The sequence below is a fragment of the Chlamydotis macqueenii genome, chromosome Z (assembly GCF_036417535.1).
Source record: "Chlamydotis macqueenii isolate bChlMac1 chromosome Z, bChlMac1.mat, whole genome shotgun sequence".
Lineage (NCBI taxonomy): Eukaryota > Metazoa > Chordata > Aves > Otidiformes > Otididae > Chlamydotis > Chlamydotis macqueenii.
Genome location: NC_141593.1, coordinates 82,624,713 through 82,645,772, shown reverse-complemented (window position 1 = coordinate 82,645,772; position 21,060 = coordinate 82,624,713). Strand labels below are relative to the sequence as shown.

The following is a 21,060-nucleotide window of genomic DNA, read 5'->3' as shown; positions in this document are numbered from 1 at the left end:
TCTCCCACACCCCTGGCACTGACCTGTGGCTCTGGGAGGTGCTTGGGAGAGGGTGGGGGTCCCCACCCCCAGCTGTCAGGGGCTCATGGCTCGGAGCGTGCCCCTGGAATCCCCCACTGGCCCTTGGGGCTCAGGGCTCTTGCTGCAGGAAGACAGGCTTGCACACCATAACCTCGTGTGACCAGCTAGCGGTTTCTGCCTTGTCATCCCCATGCCTGAAACCGGCAGTCAGTTCACAGCTGGATTTTTCTCTGTCTCATTCCCATAACAAGCTTTCTTCTCTGTACAAGCTGGCATAACCGTGTTGCACAATCATCTGCTGCTTATCTGCAGACAGATGCTGTAAGAAGATCCAATCTTTTTTTTTTTTTTTTTTTCCTAAAGGAGAGCCACTATTTTCTATAATTTCAGGAAAACTGTCTGCCACAAAATAAAATACTGTATTTTAGAAGTTGTCCACATTTTATTCACTCAGTTTGGAAAGCAACTCAGTTAAGTTTTCCACAGTGGCTTTCAGAAGGGCCTTGTCGCACTGCAAGGCTGTGGGATGCAGGCCTGCCTGCCCGACAGGGCCGGGCACTTGGCAAGCACCCAGCCTGTGCTGAAGCCCGGAGCATTTCATGCACTCAGTAGCAGTATTAAAACCAGAGATGAGTGACAAATTTTAAAATTGGAAAATCTCTGCCCCTAGCTCTACATACATTACTTCTGGGTGAGCAGTCCAAAGTCATGTTGAACCACCACCAAAGGAAGGCTTTTACCATTAAGAGACTTTTATTTTCACATGATATGGTCACTGCGTTGGTCAAAGGCCTAGTTTGCCTCAGGATAAAGGCAAAGCTGACCTAGCACAAGCCTTCAGATACCAGCGCATCCAAAGCACAACTCACCAGTTACTGTTCCCTGCGCAGAGGAGAAGATGTGTGTGCACAGTGCAAGGAGATCCAAGAATGCATGAAAGTCTCTTGAGGTGAGCATGGCGGAGCTGAAGCAGACTTGGAGAGAGCATGTTAGAGGGAAGGTGACTAGCTGCTTTCCACAGTGCAGTGGCTAACAGTGAGACACATTGCAGATGACTAATTCTCCCATTTGGACTAAACGAGCACTCATTTTCCCCAAGTGAGGGGTGCTGATCTCAGGTGTGGTCAGAATAAGCTCTGCTGCATATAGCAGTGATGTCAAGTGAGACAATTAAAAGTCTTCATCTCTGCTGCAAGTGGCTCCAAATCATGGAGAAGAGCAGCGTTTCCTGCTCTGTTGGTCAGGCAACCACCTCTGCTTTCTGCTTCTCTGCTCACCTTGGTAGCTTTGCAACAGCAGTTAATTTTTCATCTAAAAACCCATGGCATTGTCAGAGTGATCCACATCTGCTCCCCTCCTCATGCCCCATATCAACCATCTGAAATACAGCAGCAATGAGCTGGAATTAAATAAAAAGCATAAACTAACTATGTATCTCAGAATAGTGCTTCATACTAGTCTAAGTCAGAGCTGCTGGCTGTGATATGCGGACCAGATCCTAATGAGAATTAAAAAAAAACCACAAAAAGTACTTCCAGCTACATCACTCCCTGAGCAAACTCACTCTACTGAACACTTGAGAACAAGGTGTGGGTAAGTCAGAGGCTTCCAAAGCTCAACACAGGGAAGTGCAGAGTCCTATACATGGAGAGGAGCAACCCCAGGCGCCAGAACATGCTGGGGGTGCCCAGCCAGAAAACAGCTTGGGCAAAAGGGACCTGGGGGCCCTAGTGGACACCAAGTTGAACATGAGCCAGAAATGTGCCCTGGCAGCAGAGGCTAATGGTGTCCCGGCTGGGATTAGGAGGACCATCCCCAGCAGCTCGAGGGAGGTGATCCTTTCTTTCTGGTCAGCACTGGTGAGGCCACATCTCAAGTGCTGTGTCCTGTTCTGGGCTTCGCAGTACAAGAGAAATATGGACATACTGGAGAGAGTTGAGTGAATGGCAGTTAAGATGGTGAAGGGACTGAAGCATTGGAGAAGGCTCAGGGGATCCTATCCATGTCTATAAATACAAAAAGGGAACATACCAAAAAGACGAGCAAGGTTCTTTCCAGCTGTGTCCAGGACCAGATGCTATGTGCACACACTGAAACACAGGAAGCTCCTTCTGAACATCAGGAAACACTTTTTTACTGTGAGGGTGACCAAGGCACAGGTTGCTTGAGGCGACTGTGGAGTTTCAATCACTGGAGATATTCAAGTCATCTGGACACAGTTCTGCGTAGCTATCTCTGGGTGGCCCTGCTCAAGCAAGACTGGACAAGGTGATCTCCAGAGGTGCCTTCCAACCTCAATGATTCCATGACAAAAACATTCCTGCTGATTATCTGCAGCCTGTAATTCCCATAGCGTTAATTAGCCTCTACCTAGAAAACTGGATGTTTGTGTCACTTCTAATGAGAGATGTGAATAGTGGGTCATTAAGGTGTATGAGTTCCCCTTAAATCCCAAAATGACGTATTGAACTCAAAATTACTATCTGAAGCAAAGACACCTCAAAGAGAAGACTGTTCTTGACATCTCATGCTCCTGGTTCACATAAGCTTTTCACAAGCGCTAGATTCCTACAACCTTGCTTAGAAGAAACCTGCAATGCAGCTTGCAGTCCAGGACTATAATGAAAATGCACAGAAACTAGCCCAGAACTCTCTCTCTCCCAAGGACTGAGAATCCACAGCTGCAGATTCAAACTCATCACCCTTTCTGAAGATGACACCAGCCCTGAATCAGGAGAATTCTCTCTCCTCCAGGCAAGAAGCCAGGATAGGAGAAGTGGCAGAAATATTCTGTGTTGCATCTTTACACATTTTGAACACAGAATTACACTGAAACTCTAGAGAAACAAACACACTGAGCCAAAAAGTTGAGTATAAATAACACTTTGCTTAGTGTCTCTTTCTATGCTTTCTACCCTGCTGCGTGAAAAAGGAGTAAAATGGGCTACAAGCCGACAGACAGTAGTCAGTGGAGGACCTGCATTTTCAAACCGTGTTCTCTCGCTGTGGCACAACATGCATCTTTCTTCCCTCATATAAACAGGAAAAAAAAAAGGTTTAATTACAGCTTTTTCTACACAAACAGAAAAAACCCAGCAGTTTAATGAGGTGAACATCTGTTCCAACCCAGCCTTGAGACAGCGTTTCAGGAGGGTCAGGTGCTGATGCTGGACAGCCAAACCCAACAGACAAAAGCATCCCCATGATGCCCTGCGTGCAGAATGGCAGTTGAGAAATGAACTGCTTTGCCCTGCTCAGACCTCTAAGACATTTTAGTTCATTTTCTTGCGCTTCCGTTGGTTCCCTGATGCCTTCTGCACTGGCAAGGGGAGAGAGAGCGTGCCCAGCTTGTGGTTCTGGTCATTCTCAAGTCCCAGCGGCCCCTTTGCCTTGGAGACCTTCAGCCGCATGGCCTTTGCAATGTCCATCATCCTGGAAAACACCAGAGAAAGACTGGGTCAGTGGGGTGCACAAGTCTTCTGTACCATGACACTGCACAAAAGATCAACAGCCTTTTGCCTCAGGGGTGAAGCCGGGAGGCACCAGCAAGCAGGATGTGTTCTATCTATCTCAAAAATACTGTGGGGGCAGAAGCTGGAAGGACTCAAAGACTACATGGTAAATAAAGCCTTCCTGTAGCAGCAGTAATGCTGCTCTCCACTTCCCTACAAAGACAACAACAGGCATTATTTGTGTTTAGCTGGTGGCAGCCCATGGTTGCTTCCCAGTGCCCTCATCTCCCATGTGTGGTACAGCAAGAACATCTCTTAGCCACTAAAATTCAGCATCCTTAACTGTAAGAGGCGGCACTTGGCTGAGACTTGTAGCGTGAAGAGCTTGGGCAAGAACATAAAAGTTGGAACCTGGAGGTTCCATAAAAGAACACCTGGAGGCCTGTCAAACAGAGAGAACAAAGTGCATGCAAAGGGAAGCTGGCAAGGAAACCGGAGTCCCAACCTCAGCTGGGGTCCTGAGAACACCTAAGACTCAGAATCCTCCCAGCTGACTTACTATCTTTGAAAAACAGATTCAGTTGAGAAGGGTTCTTCAGTCAAATCTCCTGCTCCAAGCAAGGATCATCCCATCAGATGGCTCAGGGCTAGGTGTCTCTCCTCAGTTTTTCCAACAGTCCCAGCCTCCTCCACCCTTTTCTCAATAGCATCCTATCCCTTATGTTCCCAGCTCCAGTTCAAAATCTGGGTATCAATTGTGAAAACCAACATGGATTCCTTAAAAAGCTTAGTTCCAAAAAGAAAAAAATAAAAGAAAGAACAAACGGATGGAAACCAACAGCAAATACTGCTGAGCATAACTGGGGGCAAAAGCATAAGTAATTGCATAAAGGTTGACTAGGGAGCTTGCAAAACCAAGAAATGACTAAGGGCTCTGACAACTTCCAGTTATTACTGGACATTAACATTACATCTCTCAGCCAGAAACCGTAGGATAGACAAAAAAGCTTTTTGCAGTTGCAGTGAAGGGTTTTTGCCCCTCTACAGTTCCTACCTAGCTGCATGACCACTAAGCAATCCTGTTAAGACCAATGTCACCAAGTTAGGAAGCACATATCCTTGGTGTCACCATTGCCCACAGAACAGGAAGGGTGGGAGAGAGATACTAGTGAGCATGGCTGAACAATCACTAACGGGGTCACCAGACCCTTTCCCAGACAGTGTTAACAAGCTGCCTGCTAAGTTGATGTCAGTGGACTGGCTAAGCAGTTGTGATCAATTCCTACTTTATTCTGCGGTGGCGAGAGGGACAGTGCAGTGCAAACTGCAGTGGAAGCGAGAGCCAGAGAAGTTGGCTGCAGGCTCCGGCTGACACCTGCTGGGAAAAGCAGGTCTTGCAGCTAACAAGTGGATGCGTGACACTTAATGTATTCTTCCACGGAAAATTAAAGTCTAGGGAGCAACCGCCCCCAAAGCTAACATGGCAAGGATTGTTTGCCCTGAAGCTTATTCTACAAGCTGTTTTCTACCCATTCACCTTCACTAAGCCTGAGTTGGCAACTCTTTATTTCAAATGCTATGGTCAGTCTTCCTGCCTACAACCTCTCCCCGTGACACTTTGCTGAAAAGGCCCCAACTTCAGCAGTTTTTCAGAAACAAAAAACAATCTCCTTGTGCCAAACTCAGAGTGGGTAAATTTCAGGAGCCTGTGATTCCTCCACGTAAACACCAACTACATGCTCACAGTGCCCCTGTGAGAAAAAACCCGTTTCTAATTTTCCTGTTGCACTCAGCTGCAAACCTGTACTTACACCCAGACTGGTACCTAACAGCAACTGGAGCTCTGCAGGAAGAAGAGGCACAGACAACAGGAAGGTGAAGAGTGATGTGATTTGTCAGGAAAGAAACAGAGCTTGATGGCAGTGGACAGGTCCTGTCCTGCAATCTGCCCCAGCTGGCCATTTCAGTGCTGTCTGCCTCCGTTTCCTTCCCTGCAGAATAGCTGAAGAGCACCCGAGGACCTCTTTGCAGGAAGTGCCCTCTCCAAGTTTGAGCCATATAACCACTTTCCTTTATGAGCACCAGGGCTTCAAAATAAAAGCTCCAACAAACTCATACGAGTCCAATTACAACAAAAGGGACTTGCTAGCAGATACTACCCAGGTGCCACAGAGGCTCCAGAGCTCTCTCCTCAGGAGCTCTTTGTAGGAGGATCACAGCATATCTCAGCAGGTATGAACAAACATGATGACTCACCTGCTTTCTTGGAGCTTCAGGTCATTCTGCAGGACGGTGAGGTCTGTTTGGAAGTTGTTAATGTGCAGAGCCAATGCAATGACGTATGCTGTGATTTTAGTCTTCATCGATGCAGAGATTAAATTCTGGACACTGTATGGCAAGAGGGGGAACACATGAGATATGGAGGTTCAGTGAACACAAAACAACCTCCATAAGGTGCAGAAAGAAATGGAGTCCCAGTTAGACATGACTGGCTTTTCCTAGACTGCAAAGACGACTTGAAAGCAACACAGACCTCTGATCACAGAGGCCTCAACAGGCTTTGTCCTCCTCACATACCCCTATTTCTGTTCAGAAGTGCAGGCCCCTGAGCTTGTTTATCACTATGCAGCCTTGACAAAACCATCAGTTAATGACACTTCAGTCTCCTTGCCACGCCAGTCTGTTGCAAAAGGAAAGCAAAAGGAAGCTGTTCTAAGGGCATTCAGTGTAACTCTACTGGCACCTCAAACATCCAGACAAAGCAGACCCCTGGCTGTCAGTCCTCTGGGAGCATTTGACTACTTGTCACTGGTTTGAGCCTTCAGACTAAACCTCATTTAGACTCAAATTCTCTGCTCTTGTCATAGTAATAGTGGCAGTGCAGCTGCACAATAGTGAGCATCAAGATTATGCCCCTTGTAGGCAGAGAGGCTGTTGGCTTCCCGAGTGTGGGGAAGGCACCGTGGCAAGAGTGAGGATACTATTCACTCTCGTCTGTCTTTTGGTGCTTCCACTCAACAGAACTGCTGAAAATGTTTATCCAGATTTATAACTGTGTACCGTCTGAAGGCTGCAGCCAAGGGTCATCTGGTCAAAGGCAGCCTCCAACAGCTGCCTGTCCTGGTTTCAGCAGGGATGGAGTTAATTTTCCTCTCAGTAGCTGGTGTGTTTTGGATTTTGTGTGTGAATAATGTTGATAAAACACTCTGATGATACGAGTTGTTGTTAATGAGACCAAGGACACTTTCTGCCTTTCCAAGTCTCGTTAAAGTCTCGTTAATGTGCAGATTCGGGAAGCTGGGCGAAAGACAGACAGAATAATTAATCCAAAGTGGCCAAAGAGAGTATTCCATGCCATAAATGTAATGCTCAGTACATAAGTGGGGGTTGCCCATGGGAGGGGGTATGCATTCCATTCCTTTCAGGCACCCTTGGCATCCTTTTCTCTCCTGCTTGCTGGCATCGTTCCCTCTACCTGGCTGGCTTGCTCTCCCCCCTTTGCTTGCTGCTCAGTGTCATTCCCATGATTGCTGCTCAGACTGTGTTGGTCATTCAGACATCAGGTGGTGAGAAATCGTACATTGTTCATTTTGTATATTTTGTATATATTAATATCCTTATATCCTGTTAGCTTTGTAGTTTTTAGTATTTTAGTAAACTGTATTTATCTCAACCCACGAGGTTTCCTTTCTTCCCAATTTCTCTCCCCCGTCCCACTGGGGAGGGGAGGGTGAGTGAGAAACTGTATGGTAACCAGGGCTAAACCACCACACTGCCTGAGGCCCTCTCTGCAGTGAGACAGCACTCGGCACTACAGAAGTGGCTCTGACACTGCTGGAAAGGAATACCTTGCAGCAGCTTCCCAGCCCCTGCTCCAGTTATGGGGAGGTGGCTCCTCCTGGCTGACCTCCACGGGAAGACCAGACCCTACCTTACTACACCAAACTTTGTCACTACTGGCAGGGCAATGTCTGGGCAAAGCTTAGGCATAATTCTTTGGGCTGTATCCATATGAGTGCAGTGGTGTGGGTCTCAGCTCAGGGCAGGCCAATCAGTGCAAATCTTTATACAGTTTTGTCTGTGTAGGTTTCCATGGAGAATCCAAGTAAGTCAAGTAATGCCTAGGTTCACATAAAAGCACCCCTGTTATGCTAATTAAAGTACGCGAGTATAAAAAAAAGCACCATTATTTAGCCACTGCACTATCTCTGCTCTGACACACTCTGGGATGGTGGAAGAGCTGACGCACCACTCTGCCACTTGCCTTGGTTCACAGTGACGATGTACGTGTGGACAGCTGCCCATTTAGCTGCACAGTTGAGAGTCAGCTGTGAAGTAAGCACCCATTCTGCCATTTAGCATCCAGAAATGGTTAGGCAGATGGGTGGGCACCCCATCTGGTCACACTAGCTAAATCCATGGATGCAGGCTTGTTTTTGCACACACAAGACTGCTTCTCCCAGTCAGATTTTAGACCTGCACTGTCTAAAATTACAGGCCACAACCCAATGTTCTACAGGGCTGGAGATGTGAAGCAAGAGAAGCTACTGCTATCTTCCATTTTGGCAGGAGGTTTCCTGATAATGTGTCCATGCCTCTTCAAGCTGAATTCTGCTGTATCTTTGCCTCCAGAACATCAAAGCAAACATAGTTCCTTACCTGCCATTGTTGTAAGTCAGTGAGGTGAAATTCTTCATGAGTTTCTTGCTAATAATGTGTGGGCATTCAGGACCCATTGGATCTAGGACAGAAAGGGGGTTTACAGCAGAATGAGAAACACATACTCTTTTTTGTACTGTCTTGTTTCCAGTCATCATAATAGCACATTTATTACCACAACATTTATCAGCTCTTCCCAGAACAAAGAGAACCTAAAAGGAACCTGGGCACTTGATTTCTAGATCTCATCATTTTTTCAGGTCTGAGAGGACCCCAACAGCTTTTATTTTCTTTACAAATGGGATGTCCTTCTTCAATACTACACCATCTACATGCATGTGTGCCTACAAATATATTTATTTCAATAGATTCCTGCGTTTTAATATACAGTCCTGACCATCCTGAAACCACACTAACAAACTTCTACTAGCACCAAGAGTAGTGATTTCCACATCCTTCTTGAGTAAGTCCTACAGGGTAACTCCTGTGCCTCCAGCAATGATGCAGGAAGATATTTACAGACAGGCTTGCCATTTCTCCTTCATCACATCCCTGCCATTGAAAATGCTAACAATGACATTTTCAGCACCAAAAAGACTTAGATACACAAGTTCTAGATGGTAAGTCTTGAAAATACTTAGTGCAGTGCTTTGAGAACAGTAGTTCCTGCCATTTTAAAAGCAAGATCCTGAATACAACAGAGGTATGATCACTGTGATCCACACATTGAGCTGATAAGCAAACGATGATGAAGACAGTCACAAAAACAGATATAACTGATGTATTGTGTACTGTATGCCTGGAACATGGAGTCTGGATGAGGGAGAGAGCTGGTAAGTATCCAGTCTCTTGGCTTAGGACTAGTGTGAAAATATAAAACATGTTTATTATTTCCAACCTAAGCTACCCTCTCTTCTGCCAAGAGGATCTCACAGTGCCATCCTGACGCACGGCAGTTATGAAGGGACTGAAAAGGATTAGACATGCATCTCCCACCGATGCAGATCTAACCTCAACAACATGGAGATCCTCAACCTCAGCACAAAACAGGTTGAAAGCAACTGCTGCAGCGAGCTGTTTCATCACACAGCTCATTCTGGGAAGCTTTACTGTTTTCTAATGCAGTAATTACAAACTAAGTCTCAGCAGGTAGCTTAAAAGTAGAAGAGATGAAAACTCTTACGCTTTTTCTTGATCACTTTTAGGTAGCTGAACTTAATAAGGGTGTCCAGAAACCAGAGGCATCGGGCTTTGTGATCTCTGCTCTTCTCATCAGCAGGCAGGAACTTCAGCTCCTCTAAAACAAAGGAGCAATGGCTGAAGGAGAGAGAGGGGGAGGATGAGGCTCACAGAACCAGGAACCAGTTTACATCATCAAGAGGGCTGGACACACCTTTAACTTCAATGCTCAGCTGTTTGAGAAGAGTTCCCTGCACACCTCTAAAGGATAGCTCGAAAGGCTGCTTTGTGACCACAGTTTCCTGTCAATGCTCACCACATTCAGCGAGCCCCTTTCAGTGTGCAGCTACTAAGAAAGTCCCTGCACTGCAGAAACTGCAGGCTCTCAAAGTGGCACACAGACACACTTCTACTTCGGCATAGGCAGACAGAAATTGCAGAGGTGAGGTGTAACTTGTCCTTTTCCTGCTCACTTCAGCCCTTCAGCACAAGGGCTTAAGAGCTCTCTAAGTGTACATCCAAGTCAGCCTGCTAAGCCATAGCAACCCCCACAGCAAATCAGTAGTTGGCTGCGGTAGTCCCCAGCCACAGGCAGATCATGCTTAGCAGTTCTGTGGTCCATTTCTAGGCACCTGTCTCCAGTCTACTCTTTGGATTTCTCCGCTCTCTTCCTGTGCAATCAGTTCCCCAAAGGGTAGCCATGCTGCTATGCACACAACTTCCTCATCTGTATATAACTATACCCTACATTCCCCAAAGTAGGTGTTGCTCAGCCATACTTTGATCAAATGTCCTCCTGCTGCACTGAAAAGATCAGCCTAGGAATAGTGGAGCTGGCAGCAGTAGCCACCCCACCTCACAGAAAAAAAATACAGTTCCACGGGGCCCATCTTGACTATAACAAGGCTCCTTGCATCAGCATTACCTTTTATCTTCTGTTTTCTTGGTGATTTCTTCTGAAGTGATATTAACAAAGACAGCTGCTGGAACCTGCAATGCTTCATACTCTGCTGGGGACAGAACTGGAAGGATTTTAAAGAAAAGAACCAAGTGTGCCTTTGCTCTCCCTTTTGGTCTGAACAGCTTGTGGTGATACAAACTCTATGCACTCGCACTTTAGGAGGTGCGGGGCAGGGAAGAAAGGAAGGAAGGAAATTATAAAAAGGCAGGACATAACGACAAGACTTGGAAGCTGCCCAATAACAAAGGTCTCTAAAGGACTGTGGCTTGGCTACAAGTCACTTCTGCATGGCTGACCTCGCTCCTATTCCCAGTCGAACTACTGCCAACAGGGAGGCACAACATCCTGCTCTCTGTAGGAAAGATGCAGGATACAGGACTTCCAGGCCCAAAAATTTCAACACAAAAAGCTGAGAGTCCCTGCTCTCAGCTTTTGGCTTGTGAGGGGAGAAGGCTCAGCTCATTTGCACGCCTGGCAGCACCCACTCCCACGTGCCAGACCACTGACATCAAGGCTTACATGTGTGGGAAACCATTCTGCCACATAAAAAAAGATACTGTCCTCAAACTTGTAAACATTTTCTCGTCTGTCAGCATCTTCATTACATGGTGGAAGGAAGATGGAGATGTTCTGTACATCATCTTGGGCCACATCCTGGATCAAAGCTTTGGAGAGAAGCAGGAAAGAAGTATTTGGACAATGTAAACAAAAACACAGAACATCCTTCCTTTAAACACAAGTCTACTCAATGGTGGCTCTTGAGTCAACAACAGTTTAGTCACACCTGGTTTTAACCTTTAAAACTCCAGTTCAGTTTAGCTCACTTGGGACAGTAGTAAGGAAGAGGCTATAGCTCTTCTCCATTTTGTTTCATTACTGTCACACATAGGTGCCAACTATACAGAAAGCATTCCAGTAGGCAGAGAGCTTCTGATATGCCTGCTATGTATTCAGCATGCTGGGTTTTAGACTGGTGTCATCCCTTCTACCAAGAACTTTCTGCCTCTTAAAATTTACAAAAGCCACTCCAGACTAGATAAAACTCTAGGAAAGAAGTGCACCAAGAGAAAGTGGCTGCTGCTGTTGCACCTCTTGCCTGCAGGGTGTGCAGAATATAATTTTGGCACCCTGAATTCTACTGGACATCCATTTGGCACAAAGCAGCTCTCAGAGCACAGGCAATATCCAACCTGGAATAGATGAGAGCTGATGGGTTCTATAGTCAGACATCTCTCCCAGTCACAGCAAATGAAACTCAAAATCCCAGAAGTGCTGGTGGAAAGGAGCTCTGGAGGTCTCCTGTCCAACCTCCTGCTCAGAGCAGGACTGTCTGCAGCACTAGATCAGGGCAGCCCTGGCTCTGACCTGCCAAAGCTTGGGAAACCCCAAGGATGGTGACTGCACACCACTCTGTGACCTGTTCCAGGGCTGCACCACCCTCCAAGACAAGAAGACTCCCTCAGTCTCTCATGTGGACCTCCCAAGGTGCCGACAGGGGTTTGGCTCTGACTGCCCTTCAGGTAGCTGTGGACTGCGGTTAGATCCTCCTTGGCCTCCTCTTTGCCAGATTAACCAAGCCCACCTCACTCTACCTCTCCTTGTCAGCTGTGTACTCCAGGTCCTTGCCCATTCTTGTTGCCCTACAAAAGACTCCTCTGTCATTTCCCCACCTCTTTCTTCATTTGGGCAGGGGTGCAGGGGGGTGGCATGGGCTGAACAACATAATACAGATGCAGCCTCATGAGCACTCAGTAGCAGGTTTATGAACTCATCCTGAAACATCAGCTCAGTGTAATGATTTGGAGAGTGAACATTGCCTGCAGGACTGACAATAAGGCTAGTGCAGACTCCTCTTTGCTGCACGCTCCTCCATAGCAGAAGCCTAAGTCCATCACCCTGACTCACAACAGCACTGGCAACGACACTTGATGCGGCTGTGAACTGTTTAGGGCACGGACCATTTTCCATAGACATGCCCTGTGAAGCCAGGGTACAGTTCACCCTAACGTCTCAGCTCATATCAGGTGAATGTAGTGCCTGTATTCCAGCAAACTCATACCCAGGGACTCCCAGAAGAGCTCCCAACAATGGGCAGGGACTGCTGCCACAGGGACTTGCCCTCATTCAGGCAACTCCCACACTAAGTCTAGCAGGATCAGAAGGATGTAGTTCCTTTTCCACCAGAATGATCTGTGAGTTCCTCCACATGTGCTCTTCTCAGCTGTTAGACCAGCTGCTTCCCTGGTAACTTGAAGAAAACCCCTTTCTTCTTCCTACCATACTTGGCAAGGAACAGACAGAGAAAGGCATTTCTGATTGCCTTCATGAAACCCTGAGTCAATGTCCTTACCTGTTACTCCCTTTGCATCTATAATGTTCGCTGCTGCTTTTGTCACTGCTGTATTCAGAATATCATTGCCCACGGCATTCATTCGACGAGAGTTCAGAGCTCGCTTCTGCTTGCTGGTACCAAAGGCCTCAATGCACAAATCCATCTGAGCAAGAGAGACGCAAATTAAAGCACATTGCTGAATTGAAGACACTTTGCACCTAAGAGGAAAACTCAGCTAACCACCACTTGTTCCACATTCAAACACTCTAAGAAAACTTTGAACATCTGACTGGGCACAATCCAACCATGCAACAAGCACTGATCTGCAAGGGGGCAAGAAGTAACTGGGATTGTAATCAAGCCTGAAGTCATTATGAAAATATTGCCAAGTTATGCACTAATAACGCACTGCCTTATAGACCTCCAAAGCACAGAGTGTGCTGAATCTACAGAGGTTCACCCTGTAGTACAGCAAACATCACAGTTCCAGACAAGTATAATCTGTCAGTCAGCTGGATAATCACAGTGCAGTATGATAAGGGGTTTCAACTTTACCTTCTCCCTGTAGGATTTATTCTGATAATCCTTTGTGTCATCAGGTATTAAGTTATCTGTAAAAGAACAAAAGTTAGCATGCTTGGCTCGCGGCAGCCACGACAGCACACGTATTCAGTATCCCTTTAGCTCTTATCCATTACTGAAAGACCTGGCACATCACTTCAACATCTCCTCCATACGACTTTGTCAATTAAAGTATATACTTAATATCAGAGTATGTACCTTGAACTAAAAAGGAAAGGCAAGCAAGTTTTTGCTATAAAGCCTATGAGCATAATGCACAGATTGCAGCAATACCCAGGTCCTGCTGCACAGGGAAAAAATAAGCTCCCAAAAGACCACACTCTCTTGGTTATCCTCCTGGGTTCAGTAACAGAAAGCAGTTCTGCTGAAGAAAACCTGTTTTTGTTTTTCAGTTATCCAGTCCCTTGACCTGATAACTTCTAGGCTTCCCTCAGCAGAACACACCTAGACAAGGCTGCAGTTATTCTGAACAGTAACAACTTTGTTACTAACTCCAGTATTTCCACCTTCCACCCATAACGCTCTCTGCTTAACTTCCACCCTAAATTTCACCTTGCTTCGTTCTCCCTCTGACATCATGCAGTGCCTTAGAAGGAGAGAGTGATATATCATCTTTTCTCCATACTGAGGGAATAATGCAAAAATGAGGAAGAAAGAGCAGCCAGAGAGACAGAGAGCACTGCTGTTAGCAACCAGGCAGTCAATAGCTGGATTCATACACAGGTCTAGCATGCTGTGACTGTGGTGCTGGAGTTAAACACAGTCTCTTCCTACCTGACAGCAAAGGCTGCATGTTGAAGATTTCAGCATTATAGACTTCCATTTGCCCAGAATCCTTGTCCAACACACCAACAAAATACCTGGGAAGAACAGGGGCAAGTGATTTGTGAGAGACAGAGCAGTGGAAGTGATGTTTTAAAATACATAGTCCGAAGCCATGTGTATTCCCCATCCCCTGCCAATTCTCCTGCCTTGCAGATACAGGTTTTCCAAGCATATTCAGAATGTCACAATAAAACAAGTTACCTCCAAGGCATGCACATATATATACACACACATGCATACGTGGGTGTGTCTCTGTGTGTGTATATATATATAAAAAATAAAGAGTTGTTGTTCTAAGTAAATGTAGAAGTCTCAAAAATAACTAAATTAGCTCCAAAATGCACGGACGAAGTCCAGGTGCTGGAGGGCTAACTGCTATTCCCTTTTTTCCAGAGGGACCTTGACAGGCTGGAGAGGTGGGCCCGTGCCAACCTCACGAAGTTCAACCAGACCAAGTGCAAGGTCCTGCACAAGAGCCTGGGCAATCTTGAGTACAAATACAGGCTGGGCGGAGAATGGATTGAGAGCATCCCTGAGGAGGAGGATTTGAAAGTGCTAGTGGACGAGAAGCTCAACGTGAGCTGGCAATGTGTGCTTGCAGCCCAGAAAGTCAACTGCATCCTGGGCTGCATCAAGAGGAGGGTGGCCAGCAGGTCGAGGGAGGGGATTCTCCCCCTCTACTCTGCCCCGGTGAGACCCCACCTGGAGTACTGTGTCCAGTTCTGGAGCCCCCAGCATCAGAAGGACGCGGACCTGTTGGAGAGGGCCTAGAAGAGGCCACGCAGATGATCAGAGGCCTGGAGCAGCTCTGCTGTGAGGCCAGGCTGAGAGAGCTGGAGCTGTTCAGCCTGGAGAAGAGGAGGCTCCAGGAGCCTACCAGTGCCCAAAGGGGGCTGCAGGAAGACAGGGAAAAACTCTTCAGCCCAGCCTGTTGTGAGAGGACAAGGGGTAATGGTTTTAAAATAGAAGGAAGCAGATTCAGACTGCACATCAAGAAAAAATGTTTTACGCTGAGAGTGGCAGAACACTGGCACAGGTTGCCCAGAGAGGTGGTGGATGCCCCATCCCTGGAAACATTCCAGGCCTGTGGTATTTCGCTGAGCCAGTATGGCATCAGTGAAAGCACACTGACCTTGGGAAAGGAATGTAATCGTGCTCACAGGAAGAAAGCCATGGAATGAGAAGGGAAGCTTTAAGATACAAAACATTATTAGCAGAATTTACTGCTTGTTTCAACAGAGGCTTGCAAAAAAATAGTCACTGGTCTTGTAGATAAGAAAGTTACTGGAGTTGTTATATCTATAATGGTAGAAGAATGCTATAGTAGAAAATTACTAGAAGGTAGTGAAACTTAGTTTTGCTTAGTAATCATGAATATGTGTAACGTATGATGACAGGAGTCTGCGTTGTTCAAAAACAAAAAGAGGGATTTGTTGGATATCTGGAGAATCAGGGACACTTAGTGAACAATCCAGACCAAATGGAGTTGTTATGTTTGTGAGCAGCAGGCTTCAAGGATATTGCGGAGGCTGCCTGTGAGAAAGTGATGAAGCAACCTTGAAAAGAGGAGGAAGAGCTGGTGTACATGACTGAAAGCAGAACGTGAAGCAGGATGCAGGTGGAGAGGACCGTGCGCGTGAACAAGAGACTTAACAAATCATATTTTAGCTGGGAGCACGTGAATAGATACAGTTAGCCAATCAGTAAAGAGCTTGCGCATGATAGGGAACTAGAAGGGCTATATTAACTGGGATGTATCAACAATAAAGTGGCATTTGCTTGATCATATTGGTCGTGTGCAGTGTCTGTGACTTCCGTGTCAACACAGGCCAGGTTGGACAGGGCTCTGAGCATCCTGATCTGGTCAGAGATGTCTCTGGTCCTTGCAGGGGGGTTGAACTAGATGACCTTTAAAGGTCCCTTCCAACCCAAACTATTCTACGATTCTGTGATTTGTCTTTTTTGATGCATCAAGATCCTTGTTTTCTCAAGGCTTCTATGCGGTTTCTTGTGTTTTTAAAATTTGGGTTCCCTCTGGCTGGCTCTCTGCTTAGTACAAGTCACTTAAAGTCCTCAGAGCTTGTCAGAAGTGTGACTTTGCCCTTTCTAAAATAGGATAATTTCTCTCAGGCAAGTTCCTTTTCACCCCACATTTCTGATGGGCAAGCCTAAACGGTTTGTACTGTTCCTCACCAGGTCTCATGACCCACCAGGAACAGGCTGCATGTCACCCTTGGCTGAAGCTGACCAGGGTATCAACTGCGTAAGTTTATCCAGCCAGAAAAGTCCATTCCATATGATTAACTTTCTCTGCTCCATATCTTCCCAAAACTCAAGATACACTTTCTGAAGACAAAACCCACTTGCACAACAGGCTGCCTGTCGCAGCGGGAGCAATACTCTCTATGCAGCCACTCCCAGAGGAGCTGCCCGAGTACAGAGGGAATCACAGCATCTCCCTGGCCAGAAAGGATCTCTGGGCAGCTCCTGCTGTCTCAGGAAGCCCAGAGATTTGGTGGACATACTGACTTTCCACTCAGAATAAACTGAGTGTTTGCCCAAAGGTGGTTTCTGCTCTCTGTTATACCCATATTAGCAGTTGCGAGCGCACAGTTTTAGGCTGACAACTGCCAAGAGCCATGGGAACGGATCCACTGGAGGAAATCCTCATGCATACAGTTAAAGCAGATTGGGGAGGAAAGGGACAGAAAGACGGGGTAGGAGAACTTGAAAGGAAAGCAAGAAATGACTTAATTGATTCTTGTCTGCATCTCTGGAGATCCTTAGGCATATGCAAAACTAATACTTGAAGCTGAACATGTATCAGCAGTTAAAACACCGTCTCAGCTCAGGATCTCCAGAGGTGCAGGCAAGAACCACTCAAGCCACTAAAACTGTCTCTTTATTCGTGTTCAGAAATAACAGCACTAAATCTGCCTAGAAATAATACTGCATTGATACCTGTATCATACCTATTCATTAAACTAAATTTATCTCTCCAAACTCAAGAAGAAAAAGACCCTTGGCACCTTTTTTCAGCTACAGCGTCTTAAACTGAAGACTCATATCTGAAAGGTCCCGCTCTCCTGGTTCATTTCTCAGAGAGGAGAACAATGATTAGTATTAGCATGTTTTGACAGACTGCTTGCAGAGGTGAAACCAGTTCCTTTTACAGAATTATAGAATAGAATTACTTCAGCTAGAAGGGACCTACAACCATCATCTAGTCCAACTGCCTCACCACTTCAGGACTGACCAAAAGTTAAAGCTTGTTATTAAGGGCATTGTTCAAATGCCTCTTAAAACACTGACAGGCACGGGTATCGACCACCTCTCTAGGAAGGCTGTTCCAGCGTTTGACCAGCCTCTCAGCAAAGAAATGCTTCAGAACTTATTCAGAACATAGGACCACCAGGGCACTAACATCTGAAAACACCTCCTCTTCCTAACAGTTTTACACAACTCTGCTCTTCACTCTTTCCCCCCTCCTGTGCTTTTAACTAGTAAGACATGATCAGGTCAGTGCAGTCCAACTAGACAAGAGACAAGTTAAGCGAGCAAAGAGTGACAGCAAATGGAGTAGACCTATGTAGCAGAGCACTTGGCACCAAGAGCCTGACATGCACGTTACACGCACTTCAGTGCAGCGTAGGCTAATGGGAGCAGTAACACGCATCAAAGAAGGAATGAAAAACCTTTGGGTGTAACAAGCCAAGATTATTTCACATTGGCTCTCCGCCCATTCGGCGGTCCTCTTACTAGAGAGCAAGAAAGATCTCACATACAGAATACTTCTTAGGAGGCCAGTAGGATCTGCTCCAACACCACAAAGGACACATTCTTACACCCGGACATGTAAAGGCTAGTGATCTCACAAATGCTTCCTTTTACAGTATGTGGCACAGACAGCTTATTAGTTCACAGAGCAGCACCATGCTGCAGCCCCAAACTTAAACGATGATTAACAATCAGTGGTTTCCTGGGGCAGCAGAAGATGATCTTGGCAATTTCTTAATTTCTTAGTTTCTTACTAGCAAAGCTGTTATTCCTAGGTTTCAGATACCTCAAATCATCTCCTCATGCTTTCCTGCACAGGATCTTTTCAAATGCACTCTATTTGTACGTAACATCACAACTCCCAAAGGGAGGTAACATGCACAAACAACGCAGCCGCCAGGTGCTGGAGTGTCCTGTCAAAATCATCTTGATTCAAATCACAGCCTCTATAGGGACATCTGAGTCAGCTTTAAGAAAGGCTACCAATAACTTTATTTCTGAGCAATTCCTCTGCTTCCACCTTCATGTTCCTCCTACCATTTCGCCAGCAACCCATACCTGCATAGGGAGTTACATTTCATAACTCCACTGCCAAAGTTACTCCCCACATACGAAAGCCTTTCAGTTTCTGAGACCTGAAAAACAAATGAAAATTACTTTAATACCGTGCTGTGAACAACCTTCTCTGCATCCTCTTTATTTTCCCTGGTGCCACAAAGCTCCACGTTCCCAGGCATTGGACACTACTCATGCACAGGCAAACTTCACTTTGCTCATTTTGGGTATGTTTTGCATTGGGTCAAAATCTTCAAGAGAGAGAGACAGTTTTTTAAGCTGAAAATATCCAGGATATATAATTCTACCTCAGCTTTCACTGCACCAGAAGATGGGGAGCCATTGTAAAGAAATCATAGGAATCAGAATCTAAATTTAGAGTTTATCAGTGTAGAAAACTTGAATGTCACAGTTAAAAAACCTCACTGTGTTGACTATCGTACTTTAATTCAGAAGCAACAGTTTGTGAGAGAAACTGGATTTACTCACAAAGTCACCAGTGAAGAGAGATCAGGCCTCTCTGCCACTCAGTGTCAGATACTATTTCCAGTGCTTTAGGGTCATTAACACAGTTGCTCAAAGCTTCTCTAAGCTTCCAGCCAGGACAAATCTTACAGATTTCAGCCTGGGCCAAAGGTGCACAGTGGTCAGAGCCACCACTACAAGTAACAGGAACTCAGTTTAGAATTAATTTTCAAAGATCCATTTAAAGATCTCATATTGCGAAGCGACTGCAATTCCCTGATTAAAAAAACAGAGCTTAACACTACCAGGAGTGGCTCAATCACCTGAATGTATTTTGAAATGTTTGTGCTTCTACAATAGTGTACTATATCTCCCTTGAGGATTTTGGCTGAAAAGTATTTTATTCCTTGAGTGAATCATGCCTGTAAGCAGTTGTAAAACTTAACAGCAGCAGAAAGCACCTTCTGACTTCAATATCGGTTCTCTCTTCACTTGAAGAAATAGAAATCTCCTTACAATGTAATTTAACAACAGCAAAAACTTTGGTAAAGAATTCAACAAAACAGATCTTGTGATGAAATGGACCTGACTAGTTGTTAAGTATCAGCTTTTGATTTTCAAATATTATTTCCCTTTAGATTATTAAAATAAATAAATAACACATACAACTTCAGTAAATCAACCTTTGCCTGAGAATACACAACGATGTATCAATCACAATTTTTCAAATAAGCACATATTCAGTTCTGATGGGAGGGTTACTAACTCACACACATCACTCTCAATATCGTAAATTAAAATGCCCCACATTGCATTATTCAGGTTGCTTTCTGTTCTAAGAGTCACCTTGCAATGCCCTGCCTGCTCCACAGAAACCCCGCTGAGACTCGGCAGGGCTGCACGACCTGCACTCACTTCTCTGGGGTGCAAGGATACCTCGCAGGTCTCCACAGAAGTGCAGGCGGCCTCAGCGGGCAGCACAGGGCACTCCACAGAATACCAGAACCGATCTCCCCGTTCCCTCCTCCAGGCAGGACTTCCCTGAATGTTAAGCGCTTCCCTGTTCTGCCGCCCTCATCACACTCACCTCCATTGTCGTGGCAGCCCACATAAGAACCAGAACTTCCTCTTGAAATCCCAGAGATTTTGTGAAATTGAAAAATGGTTCGTTCTCTCACAGAGGCTGGGGCTAAACTCTGATTATTTTTCTAAAAATCTGTGACAAAGCAAAGCTCCATGCAGGTTTTCTGAGCCTTGCTCACTCTGTGGTAATGAGAATGGCTGGAGCAGAGCAGCAAGCACAAGTCTGGAGAGGAACAGTAGTCTCTTGAAAACGGCATCTCAGAGACCGTGCGTCTGAGCAAGGTTTCTAGCTCCTTCCTGCAGGAGCTGCCATGACCACAACTATAAGGGTGAAAAAGAGCTAAACTCTTCGCTGCCTGCCGAGGTGGGAATTACTCGAGCGCCCGCGGCACGGCCCTGGGTGCAGCCCTCACGCTGATCTCTGAGGCCCAGGCCGCGGCAAAGCAGTGCTCGTCACGCACTGCGCCACGGCGCGGACACGGCCACAGCCCGCGGCCCGTCCCGGGGCAGGCGCAGCTCCGGGCTCCCGCGGCCACCCCTGCCGCCGCCGCCGCCGCCGCCAACACGAGGCCCGGCTGCAGGCGGCCGCGTGAGCGCGCTTCCCGCGCGGGCCCTTACCAGGATCCTGCGGCGCTTCCTCCGGGGATGGGCTGTGTCCCTGTGTCGGTAGACGGTGAACCGCATGGAGTCGGACCGCCGCAGCCTGCCGTTGGAGAACTGCACTGCAAGGCGGCGGGGAGAGGCCGTGAGCCCGGGCGGCGCCGCCCGCCCCGCCCCGCGCCCCCCGCGCAGAGGCCGCCCGCTGCGCGCCCGCCCCGGCCCGTCCCCCGGCTCACCCAGCACGGCCGGCTGCTCCGCCTCGGGGTCCCCGCGGTAGCGCCAGGTGGCGGCGGCGGCCATGGCGCACAGCAGAGAGGGGCGGGAGCGACGGGAGGCCCTGCCTCCCCGAGGCACCCCACGCGAGGCCGCGGCGCCCACGGCAGGCAGCGGCTGACGGCGGGAAGCGGCCCGGCCCGGTCCGGCCCGCTCCGCTCCAGCAGCCGTGCCTGCGCGGGAGACAGCCCGCCCCCAGGGCAGAGGGATCCGCCCAATCGCGGCTGTGCTTATTGCTGAGTGGCGGCGCAGGGGGCGAGCGCGGCTGCTTATTAGCAATAAGATCGCCGACTGGT

At 47.1% G+C, this 21,060-nt stretch overlaps 1 protein-coding gene across 3 annotated transcripts; it reads right to left on the bottom strand.

The window, feature by feature from the left end:
• Window positions 1–2,888: 2,888 nt before the first annotated feature.
• POLR1E (RNA polymerase I subunit E) lies at window positions 2,889–20,934 on the bottom strand. Of its 3 annotated transcripts, XR_015261436.1 has the most exons (13): window positions 20,728–20,934; window positions 20,510–20,613; window positions 18,347–18,423; window positions 13,961–14,046; window positions 13,160–13,215; window positions 12,623–12,767; window positions 10,830–10,937; window positions 10,237–10,333; window positions 9,316–9,449; window positions 8,133–8,214; window positions 5,730–5,861; window positions 4,033–4,250; window positions 3,333–3,453 (listed from the first exon to the last, which is right to left on the bottom strand). XR_015261436.1 is itself a non-coding variant. In XM_086770442.1 (12 exons), the coding sequence occupies exons 1-12, from the start codon at window positions 20,789–20,791 to the stop codon at window positions 3,294–3,296; spliced, it is 1,245 nt and encodes a 414-aa protein (XP_086626568.1). In that variant the 5' UTR covers window positions 20,792–20,934; the 3' UTR covers window positions 2,889–3,293. The 3 variants fall into 3 exon arrangements, 2 of the variants coding, with proteins under 2 accessions (XP_086626568.1, XP_086626569.1); XM_086770442.1 differs by lacking the exon at window positions 4,033–4,250 and having other exon boundaries at window positions 2,889–3,453; XM_086770443.1 differs by lacking the exons at window positions 4,033–4,250; window positions 13,961–14,046; window positions 18,347–18,423 and having other exon boundaries at window positions 2,889–3,453; window positions 20,510–20,608.
• Window positions 20,935–21,060: the final 126 nt, after the last annotated feature.